General features: G+C 42.1%; 1 protein-coding gene across 12 annotated transcripts in view; it reads left to right on the plus strand.

The window, feature by feature from the left end:
* Positions 1-12,140, plus strand: part of MTHFD2L (methylenetetrahydrofolate dehydrogenase (NADP+ dependent) 2 like) — a 190,133-nt gene that overhangs the window by 87,040 nt on the left and 90,953 nt on the right. For all 12 annotated transcript variants that reach the window (XR_012093364.1, XR_005236377.2, XR_012093365.1 and 9 more), the window contains 2 exons: positions 5,816-5,968; positions 7,359-7,466. Coding sequence is in view for 8 of the 12 variants with exons in the window: in XM_073017408.1 (XP_072873509.1) it covers positions 5,816-5,968; positions 7,359-7,466 (261 nt within the window). In the remaining 4 variants the exon portion in view is untranslated. The remainder of the gene's footprint in view (positions 1-5,815; positions 5,969-7,358; positions 7,467-12,140) is intronic.

Here is a 12,140-nt window from a genome sequence, read left to right on the forward strand (position 1 = left end):
CGTGGAGTGGGGCGTCCAGGTCCAGGTTGGGCAGCAACGAGGCAGGGTTTAAGGTCGTTGGGGGCAGGAAAGTTATCCTGAGAGGATTTAGTAGCAGTCCTTGGTAGTGGGTGAGCCGGGCGTTACTCATCCATCGATTAGGTGGCTGTTTGAGTACACCTTCGATGGCATGTGGAGTAACGACCCGCAATTCTTGCCCCATGACCAGTTTATCAGCATCTTGCACCATCAGAGCCGTGGCTGCAATCATTCGGAGACAAGGGGGCCACCCGGCAGCCACTGGGTCTAACTTCTTTGACAGGTAGGCAACTGGCCTCCACCAGGGGCCTAAGTTCTGAGTTATTACTGCCTTGGCGACAACTTTATTCTCATCTACATATAAGTGGAAGGGCTTGGTAACATCAGGTAGTCCCAGTGCAGGCGCGGAGAGTAGGGCGGTTTTAATCTGTTGGAAAGCCGACTCGGCTTCGTCTGTCCACCTAAATGGCTGCTGCCCCCGTGTTGCCTGATATAAGGGTTTAGCCAGTTCTGCGAACCCAAGTATCCAGTCTGCAAAACCCCGCCGACCCCAGGAATTTTCTTACTTGTCGGGTGGATTGCGGCCTGGGGATCTGCAGAACAGTTTGTTTCCGGGCGTCTGTTAACCAGTGCTGTCCTTCTTTAAGCAGGTACCCTAGATATGTTACCTCTGGCTTACAGATTTGAGCTTTTTTTGCCGAGGCTCGGTAGCCTAGATTTCCCAGAGCTTGTAAGAGACCCTTGGTCCCTTGGATGCAAGCTTCTTGGGTCTCAGCAGCAATTAGGAGGTCATCAACATACTGTAGTAAGGTTATTTCAGGGTGTTTGCGTTGGTACTCACCCAGGTCTTCATGGAGGGCCTCATCGAACAGGGTAGGAGAGTTTTTGAATCCTTGCGGCAGTCTGGTCCATGTCAGTTGGCCACTTATGCCCCTATCAGGGTCGGTACTCACCCAGGTCTTCATGGAGGGCCTCATCGAACAGGGTAGGAGAGTTTTTGAATCCTTGCGGCAGTCTGGTCCATGTCAGTTGGCCACTTATGCCCCTATCAGGGTCATTCCACTCGAAGGCGAAGAGCTTCTGGCTCTGAGGTGCTAAGGGCAAACTGAAGAAAGCATCTTTCAAATCGAAAACAGTGTACCATTGATGTTTAGGGTTTAGGGTACTCAGGAGGGTATACGGGTTAGGCACAGTTGGATGTATGTCCACAACCCTCTTATTGACTTCTCTTAAGTCTTGTACAGGTCTGTATTCTCCACTATTAGGTTTTCGTACCGGCAACAATGGAGTATTCCAGGGTGAGTGTCATGGGCGAAGGACCCCTTGGTCAAGGAGCCGGCAGATATGCGGGGCAATTCCTTTCTTGGCCTCTAGGGGCATCGGGTATTGGCGTACCTGCACGGGGTCTGCCCCAGGCTTAAGTTCAACAAACAAGGCAGGACGGTGTTTTGCTAGACCTAAGCCCCCCGTTTCCGCCCAAGCTTCTGGATATTGCTGGAGCCAGGTTGCTATGTCCTGGTCAGGGGCCACTTGCTCCTGGTGGAGCCGGTACTCATCCTCTAGGGTTATAGTCAGGACGGACATGGGCTGATTGTGGGAGTTGGTCACGACGGGCCCCTCAGGGAGGAAATGGATCTGTGCTCCCATTTTGGTTAGCAGGTCTCTCCCTAATAGGGGACAGGGGCTCTCAGGAATGACCAGGAAAGAATGGGTTACATTCTTGGCTCCGAGGTTTACTGTTCTTTGTGTTGTCCATGGGTATTTCTTAACTCCTGTGGCCCCTTGTACCCACGAGGACTTGGAGGATAATTTCCCATCAGTTTTAACTAAGACTGAGTGCTGTGCTCCTGTATCAACCAAGAACTGGACTGGGGACCCCTCCACTTGCAAAGTTACCCTAGGTTCGGGGAGGGGATCCGAACCCCGTCTTCCCTAGTCTTCATCTTGAGTGACTAGTACGGGTGTAGACCTAGGGGGTCCCTGTCCTTGTTGTTTCTTTTTGGGGCAGTTTCTTACCCAGTGGCCAGCCTCCTTGCAGTAGGCACATTGGTCTTTTCTCAGATTATCATGCCTGGGGGGCGCCTAGGTTGGGTGTACTCTGGCTGTGGATGCTCTTTCTGTACCGCTGCTGCCAGGACCTTGGTCATTTTTTCAGTGGCCTTAAAATGCCTTTCTTCTGGAGTATCTCTGTTATTGTAAACCCACTGGGCTATCTGAAGGAGGTCCTGAATCTGCTTTCCTTCCAAGTCTTCTAATTTCTGGAGTTTTCTTTTAATATCTGAGGCTGCCTGATTTACGAAAGACATTACAACAGCTGCCTGACTTCCTGGAGCCTCTGGATCTATGGGGGTGTACTGTCTAAAAGCTTCCATTAATCTTTCTAAGTAGGTAGCTGGGCTCTCTGTCTTTCCCTGCAGAATAGAATATACTTTAGGCAAATTAGTGGGCTTGCGAGCAGCTGCCCAGAGACCTGCCATTAGAGTCTGGCGATAAAGGCGTAGCCGTCCCCTACCTTCTGCCGTGTTGTAGTCCCACGCCGGCCTGGTCAGAGGAAAGGTCGCGTTTATGAGGTCGGGGTTGGCAGTCGGTTGACCGTCGTCCCCCGGGACCAGCTTTCTAGCTTCTACCTGTATCCTTTCTCGCTCTTCCGTGGTAAACAAGATTCGGAGGAGCTGCTGACAATCATCCCAAGTGGGCTGGTGGGTGAACATGACACTATCCAGTAAAGCCAGTAAATCTTTGGGGTTGTCTGAAAACCGAGCACTTTGAGTCTTCCAGTTATACAGATCACTGGTGGAGAATGGCCAGTACTGGAGCCTGGGGATTCCTGTGTCATCTGGGGGTCCTATTTCCCGAAAGGGTAAAGCCACCGTGGAGTCAGGCGGCTGGGGGGGGCTAGTCCGCGAAGTGCGCCCTCGCGTCCACCCCGCCGGCCCTTCAAAGTTACTTTCTCTTTCAGCGGGCCCGGGTGCGTCGGCCGCCTCCCGTCCGCCTGCTCCCTCCCGTGGCTGAGCCCGGGGGGTGGGTCCGGGTGCGTCGGCCGCCTCCCGTCCACCTGCCCCCTCCCACGGCTGAGCCCGGGGGGTGGGTCTGGGTGCGTCGGCCGCCTCCCGTCCGCCTGCCCCCTCCCGCGGCTGAGCCCTGGGGGTGGGTCCGGGTGCATCGGGGTACGGAGGGGGTTCTGCGAGCAGTGGGTCCCTGCTGTCAGGTAGAACAGGATTGGGGGGGCAGTTGGTTGCTCGGGTCTTAGTGGTCGGGCAACCAGCGCCTTACAGGGTTCAGAGGCTAATTGGAAAGGGGACAGCCAATGAGGCGGGTTTTCAACAAGGTCCTGCCATATGAGGATATATGGTATTTGATCTAAGTGGTCCGCATGCCCAGGTAGGAAAATCTTGGACTTTATCCTAGTGATGACAGCAAGTCGGAAAGTCCCCTCGGGTGGCCACCCCACATCAAAGGCAGGCCATTCGGAGCAACACAGAGTAATTAACTTTCCTTTCCTGATTTCTATACCAAGATCACGGCCCCTTGCTCTAACTTCTTTAAAATTATTTGTGAGGAGAGATAGAGGAGTGCTCTGGGTATTACCCATCCTGTAATGATTTGTAGTCTCTTCCTGTAAAGGAATGTGGATAAGAATCCCTGTAAAGGAAATCTGATCTGACTTATTAATGATATCTAGTCGCAGGCACGCTTTGGAAGCCCGGGAACCGGGGCCGCAAGCACGCGCGCGCCGGAAATCAGAGGCCCGGGAACCAGGGCCGTGAGCACGCGCGCGCCAGAAGCCGGAGGCCCGGAACCGGGGCCGCCAGCACGCGCGCGCCAGAAGCCGGAGGCCCGGGCCGCAAGCCTGGAACCGGCCGCAAGCGCGCGCTGCCCGGTGGCAAACGCCCCCAGGGCAGCTCAGATAGCCAGCGCGCCCTGCCCAGGGAAACGCGCCCGGGGCAGCTCAGATCGCCAGCACGTTCTGCCCGGGCAAACGCGCCCGGGGCAGCTCAGATCAGAGACAGCTAGATCAGACGAGAGCCAGGGGACGTCTCCCACCGGTCTCTGCTGGCTGTCCTATAGTGCATCCGCCAGGACTGTGCCAGCTCCAGTTTCAGACCTCGCGAGCCACAGATTCAGATTCAGAACAGACACAGACAGACACAAACAGACACAGACAGACACAGACAGACAAACGGTGACGAGCCAGCTCACCTATCAGTAGATCGATCCTAGCAGATCTGTTGACCAGGGGTCTGGTGGGCTTGGGGAATCCCGGACGGGTCCCCAGATGTTATGCCCAGACCGTTTGTTCCCCAAAGAAGACCACCAGAGTCCAGTGTCAAAGCCAAGCGGCAAGGATCTTTATTACAAGTTTGAACCTGGTCCCTCCATTCTACAGCATACAAGAGAGGGCCTCGAACAATGCGAGCGTTTGCTTTTTAGAGCCCGAAAGTTACAGGGGAACAAAGAAATTCTTTTGGTTCCCGCGCTTTCAGTAAAACCTTGAATGGCTGTCTCCTTATCGGAGGCTTTCCAGGTGGTGTTTATACTGGGCTCAGGGAGTTTGAGAGATATATGGCGATATGTGGTGGGATGGGAGGATGGAATGTGTTTGTACTAGGCTCAGGGAGTCTTGAGCCCGGGGCTGAGGAATGTGCCCAGCTCCTTTCAACTAGAATCTATATGATGATCTTCTAGCTATAGAGAAAATAGATGGAGGCCCTGCTAAAACATTATAGACTGAATGCAGTTATTACTAGTGAAAAACTATTGAATGAAGAGACTTTCCAAAGACTCAGTTTCTATTTGAATAAGATTCAAATGAATACTTTTATATATTTAAAGGACTTTTGTCCTTTAGAATTAATTAATTAATTAATTATGGTTAATTGACTTGACTTATAGTAAAGTAGCAGTAGCACACTTTTAGAATACAAAATATATAAAGCCCAAGGCATAGCTTTCTGAAAAGTTTGAACTTGGACTTTTATAATGTTTTAAGGAATTATGTGTAAATCGCATTATATAATGGCCAAAGAAACTTTTACATAGAAAATATACTTTTAATATATTAGGCACATGGCTTAATTGTTAGGTTAGTGGTAAGTTAAACTACTCTACATAGAGTAATGGGAGCATGTTTTATTTTCTATACTTACTTTTAAAAAATGAGATGACTGGCATACCATATTTCATTTGATGAGTTTATTACTCAGGTTGTGTTATATTTCTTCCATATAGCAAATCATAGTAATATTTTTTTGTTTTACTGTGACAATGCTTTAGAGAAAAGATGTGTGTGTGCGCACATGTTTTATATTAACTTTTTTGTTATGTCATTTAAGAGGAAGCTAAGAACTCGTGATGTTATGACTGTTCTTAACACTAACAAACCCCTTTTAATCTCCAGTGGTCAAAGTATTTAATAGAAGGTTATTAGTAGAACTGTCTTGTGTCAGAGAAATGTGGATTCAAACCCTGTAAATATACAAACTTACTGAAACAAAGACATGACACCTGGCTATTACCGGATCTCATTGGTATTTTTTAATTCACAATTTTTTTTCTTTCACTGGTCCAGCCACTTTGACTCTGGAATAGCATATACTCCAGCTGCAGTTCATTACAGCTATCAGTCAAGAGCACTTTGGCTTACTATTTTGGTGGCAAATAGTAATAATAATAGTGACTTTACACCTTTCTTGGAACTAAATTATAAGTGATGTGGCTTTAGATTCTCAGATTTCATTTTTCAGACTACCAAATAAATAACGATTTTAAAATTAGACAAATTTTATTTATTTTTCAGACCACGTTGATGAGCGAACAATATGCAATGGAATTGCCCCAGAAAAAGATGTAGATGGATTTCATATTATCAATATTGGAAGATTGTGCCTTGATCAGCATTCTCTCATACCTGCCACTGCCAGTGCTGTTTGGGAAATAATAAAAAGAACAGGTTGGTAACTTGTGGTCTGCAGGACATGGATGCTAGATGCTGAGCTGAGCATTTGTGCACTGAGACTTGATGGGACCACCTCAGTCCTGTAGAGTGGCAGAAAATTGTAAGCCATAAAACATCAGTCTATAGAGAGATATAAAATTGTAGAAGTCAAAACATAATCCAATCCTGGATAACAGGGTGAAACCCCATCTCTACTGAAAATACAAAAAATTAGCTGGGCATGGTGGTGGGCACCTGTAGTCCCAGCTACTCGGGAGGCTGAGGAAGGAGAATGGCGTGAACCTAGGAGGTGGAGCTTGCAGTGAGCCGAGATCACACCACTGCACTCCAGCCTGGGCGACAGAGCAAGACTCTGTCTCAAAAACAAAACAAGCAAACAGAAAAAAAAATCCAAAATAAAATAAAATGAAGAACATTAGCCAGGCTATATATAACTGCAGTTGCAACTTATAGGAAGTGAATTTTCCACACAGTGGTGGTATATGTCTACCTTTAAAATATAAACTTCATGCATTATGATGAAAACTTTTCTAAAATATATTTTTCTGTACCTTTAAAAATATGTGCTGATCAAATAGTTATCATTTCTGTTGACTTGGGTTTTCATTTTAAACATTTACTCTTGTACTGTACTGGATCCGGTAATGCTCTTACAGTGTATACAGATGTTTACCTCTATGTTAATTAACCCAAATTGCCTTATATATTAATGATTTTCCTAGCTCCATCATTGTTACTTCTATTTTTGGCAGCATTTTCTCCTTTCTAATCTGTTTTCTGAGAAAGAAAAACTTCCAAGAGAAAACTGATCCTAGAATCATACTCTTACAGTGTTAGTATTGGAAAATCCTTAGTTCTAACTTCTTTGCTTTACTTCTGAAGAAACTTAGTGGAAAAGAAGTAGAAGGTTCTACAGGCTTTATTTTTTAAATCTTCCTAAGTCTGTAAGTTTAATGCTTCTTTCCTATGGAGTAAAATGCATGAGCTTTGTGAAAAATGCCTGTTTTGTTCCAGTGTTGCTCAAAATTTGATTGCCAATTAAGTTCGACATTGTTGTACTTTGCTTATTTTATAATTAGCAGTTAACATATGTTAAGACTCTACTCTTCTAACTCTTAATGTGAATCTCAGTGTTTAATAGTAACTTAACATCAACTTAAGAATGTCTGTGTTTTTTAATGAGGACATAATCAGAGAAGTGCCAAATCAAAGAAGCATAAAATGAATTATTTATAAATAATGAATGTGCTCATATTATAGATAAGCCACATAATAATTCAGATTTAATGAGAAATATTTAAAAGAATGTTTCAGTTGACTGTACAAATGTTTAATTTACTTCTTGTTATCAATTCTGTATTTAAACCTAACTCTGTATTTTAAGGAATTCAGACGTTTGGAAAAAATGTGGTTGTGGCTGGAAGATCCAAGAATGTAGGGATGCCCATTGCCATGCTTTTACACACTGATGGAGAGCATGAACGGCCAGGAGGTAGGTAGGACCTTGCAGATTCTACACTCTCTTGCAATGCTCTTACATCATCAAGAAAACACTTTTGATAATGCAACTTATTTATATTTGTGGGTTTATGCAGTTCAAAGTCTCCTTTATTCCTCATTTAGTGATGTGAGAGTCTTGAAAGTGACTATAGGAATTACTGAAAATATGTGGCCTTTTTCTCTATTTCTTTTCTTTTGGCTATATGTACTTTGTCTAAATAATTAATGATCAGACATTAAGAAAGGTGCAAAGCTACTAGATACAAAAAATTCACGTGCCTCAGGAAATAGAAAATAAGACATCTCTTGGATGTAGAATTCCTATAGTGGCAAGGTCTTAACACTTTAGAAATTAGCTAGTTTATTTTACAGACAAGAAAGCTGAAGCTTAGAGTTGTTATCTGATTATATAGGTTAAACAAATAGTCATTGTCCTATGAGTAGTAGTGACACTCCAAGTCACTGACAAAGCCCAGGAAGATGTGTTAGCCTTAGAGAACATGCAGCCATTCCAGGTGTTGGTCATCTGAACATCATCCCAAGACCTTGGTTTCTTCAGCAGCCTAATAGCTAGATACAGAATAGCTCCCCAGAAATGTGTGGGGGTCTGTCCTACAGACCCTGACCCAATGATGGATGAATAAAGTACACTGACACACAGATATTCTACTTTGCCAGTCCAGCTGAGCATCTGGGCCGCTTACAGACTCCACGTAAATTGCTGTAAACAGTTTTGACTGTGATCTCAATCAGTCAGCAAGACTTGCATTTATTCAGTAAAGATTAATTGACAAAGGCTTGAGTCAACACCACCAGAGTGTAATTGACACTGTGGACTTCCCAAGTAGAAGGCAATTAAGCACCCACGTTAGATCAAAGGTTAGTTTTAGGACCACACGAGTAAACAAGCTAGTTAGGTAAACTCTCCACATTCCTTTGTTTCTACTCTAGTTTACTTAACTAAAGGTAAGGGGACAAGGTTGCCTTCAGACAGATTTATTACTGAAGTTATGCAAACCCTCAGACCTTCCAAGAGGGTTTGTGGCTATTAAAACTAAAATTTTTCCCACCAGCCTGACTGAAACACCACAGAGATAGAAATGGGGATGGAATGAAAAGGAAATCCAGCAAAGAGGTGATGGGGCATTGTTCATGGTTGTCTGAGCCAGTGCTGTGGGAGGAGGGTACAAGGGTAGTTCACCTCATCACTGTCTGCTAAATTCTGCATCTTGTTCTAATCTAGGTAAAACACCAAGTTCATGTTCTTAATAGAAGTATTTATTTGTCTATCTATGTGTTAGAGACGTTTTGTACTTTCTTTACCATTTATTACTTCTCATCTTTCTCCCCCTAATTTTTGATACAGTACTTCATTGGTTTCTCTAATTCCAAAGAAGAGGATGGGCTACTTTTTTGCTTTCTAATATTTAACCAGAATGATCGACACCTATGTGCTCATCATGTACAACACATGCACACGTGCATGCACATATACAGCATATATAGATATAGAGATTTATTATTAACCTTGTTGAATTCGAGTTTCCTGATCTCAAACTTGCAATAATACTTGTTTTAGGATCTTTATTGACATGATACTTATAACATAATTTTTAAAACACAAAACCCTGTAGAAAAATAATCCCAATAATAACATCTAAAATGATGATGACACTTTTGAATATTATTTTCCCTTTCTATGCCTAAAGAGCTAAATATTGCCAGAAATCAATACATTTATATATTTGAATCACAGTAAATTAAGACTTGATAATGACTCCAGATAACTTTAAAAAGCCTTAGTTTTGAAGAGCTCTTAGATAGCCCAAATCCAGTGGTATGACAGTTTTCATGGTACACATCTCCAAAGTTTTATTCCTAGTTTCACTGTTCACTTCCAGCTTAGTCTATTGTTGCTTATCTCTTTCTCTCTCTCTGTATAGTAAAGATATTGATTCTTATTTGCCTTTATATAATAATTTCTGTGTCTTACCTAAGCAAGGTGCATTAGTCTGTTCTCACATGACTGTAAAGACATACCTAAGACTGGGTAGTTTCTAAAGAAAAGATGCTTAATTTGCTCACAGTTCTGCAGGCTGTACCAGAAGCTTGGAGGCATCTCCTTGGCCTTTATGAAGACCTCAGGAAGTGTATAATTGTGGCAGAAGGCAAGGGGAAGCCAGCATTTCTTATGGCTGGAGCAGGAAGAAGAGAAGGGGGAGGTGCCATACACTTTTAAACAACCAGATATCATGAGAACTCACTGTTGCAACAACAGCACCAAGGGAGATGGTGTTAAATCATGAGAAAGTGCTCCCATGATCCAGTTAACTCCCACCAGGCCCCACCTCCAACACTGGGGATTACAATTGAAAGTGAGATTTGGGTGAGATTCCTGCTCCAGTCATATCACAAAATAAAACAATCATTAATGTTTACCTAAGTAAGCTATTTCTTCTTGGAAAATTTTGACCAAGAGCCAATTTGCAGGGTTTTTTTTTTTTTTTTTTTTTTTTCATTTGCAACGTTGTTTTTATCTGTAACATAACAAGCAACAGTGTATTGCTCTGTGATTTGCTCAGTACTTTCTCTTAAACCATCCTAATTAATTCTCAGTAATCCTAGCATATATTAATGTTATTCCCATTTTACAGCTAAAGGAAATGAGCTTTAGAGAATTTAAAGGACTCATCTAAGGCCATGCAAGGAAACAGGCATTCTGGGGAGCTGGATTCTGACTTTGTAGTTAAGAGGATAGACATGGAGTCAAACCCCCTCCATTATCAAACCCTGTGACCTTGAGCAAGTCATTTAATCTCTGTAGGCCTCCCCTTTCCTCATCTATAAAATGTCAATAATATTAATATCTCAACTTGGTTATTGTGGAAAGTAAATGAAATATTAATGTAAATTACTAATTACTGTACCTAACATATAGTAAGTTAAGTAAGCTATTGGTGCACGTAACTGTGGCAATTACCAGCATTTCTATTATTACAGTTAAGTCAATAATAATCTGTAGCTGTTCTAACTATGGTGTGTGAAGTAACATGATCTGAGATTAATGATGTGATTTTTACCTTTATTTGAATTTTATTCTCTTCTGGTGGATTTTGTATTTGCATTTTTTGGATCATATCTGATCTTTTCTGTAAAAGATTGAATAAACTCAAAATTTATAAAAGTTTATAATGTATTTGATTAGAAATAGGACATCATAACTATCCAAATATTACTTTACAGTGTGTTTTTAATAGGCATCAATATATTGCATGCTAATTTCTTGATAAATTTCAATCTTGAATTATATATTTGTCTATAAAATACCTATCAAAATTAACTTACCTCTTTTGTATGCAGTTTTAAACTAGGTTATCCTGTGAATTAAACATATTACTTTATTTTTTATAATCTATGATTTATTTATAGATGCATATATATGCAGTAAAAGCAGTAAAGGAAGCATTAGAAAGATAAACACAAATTCATGGTGGCAGTGACCTCTGGTGAAAGAATTATAGGATAAAATCATATATACTTTAAAAAGTATTATACTTTGTGTTATGAAATATTCTCATTTGAATGCATGTTAAAATGGAATAAAAGTGGAATAAGTTATAATACTGGTTACTTAGAAACCAGATAATTAAATTTACCTTTATTATAGTGGTACCTGGTTGCCGTTAGAATTACAGTATCTAAAAGGTAACAAATTATACTAAAAATGATATTGGAAGATTTGCAACATGGGTGGTTTTTAATCTCATGCATATTTAAGAGGAGTATGATGACATATATTATTAATGTAATGAATCATTGTGAGCTGCTTACTGAAGGTTTGGAGTCTGTGGGAAAGTTAATATTTCAAACATGCATGTCTGTTAGGGCAATAATTATGGGCAGTGACTCCATATGCATTGTTAGCTAATGAAGATAATGAAGGAGGATTAACTCGGCAAATGCATATCTATAGAACTTGTTCTAATGACACTCACAATGTTGAGCATTCAGCTCACACTGTGTATTTATTTCTTTGCCAGAAGACATGCAGAACCCTAATGATTCATTTTTGTCTTAAAGCCAAAGGTAATTGTACTAGGAGAAAAATGGCCATACTGTAATTTAGCTCGATTAATATGTGTCTACCTATGGCTAGCTTTTAGTTTTGTTATTAAGGACATGGATCCTAGCTGTTTTTTGAGTATTTTTTTTTTTTAATTCCCCAAGGGCTTGAAATATTTAGCGGAGTGAGAATGTGCTAAAATCTTAAGGGGGTAGTGCTGACACTCAATACAACAAGGAGGCAAGGAAGGAGTTACCTTCTGGTGAGAACAGACTGTCACAGAAGGCTTTGCAGAGGATGTAGCACTTTAGCTGCTATGTAGCTTATAGAGAGTAGGTGAGAGATGGTTCCTGTCCTCCCAGTGCTATAGTCTTGGTGGTGGTGATGGGGGAGCAAGGGGATATGATATACAAGTATGGGTAATTTAAATTTTATATAGTCAGTGGCACAAAATAAAATTTGGCATCCCCAAGTAAACATTCTATGTGCTTCTCAAAACTCATGGCTAATTAAGGTAACATAAAGAGAATGAGCTCCACTAATTATTAGAATGTTTGAGTACCATTGTGACCACCTGTAGATCATTATATATTTGTAATCAAA

This window comes from Chlorocebus sabaeus, chromosome 7 (genome assembly GCF_047675955.1).
Source record: "Chlorocebus sabaeus isolate Y175 chromosome 7, mChlSab1.0.hap1, whole genome shotgun sequence".
NCBI classification, from domain to species: domain Eukaryota; kingdom Metazoa; phylum Chordata; class Mammalia; order Primates; family Cercopithecidae; genus Chlorocebus; species Chlorocebus sabaeus.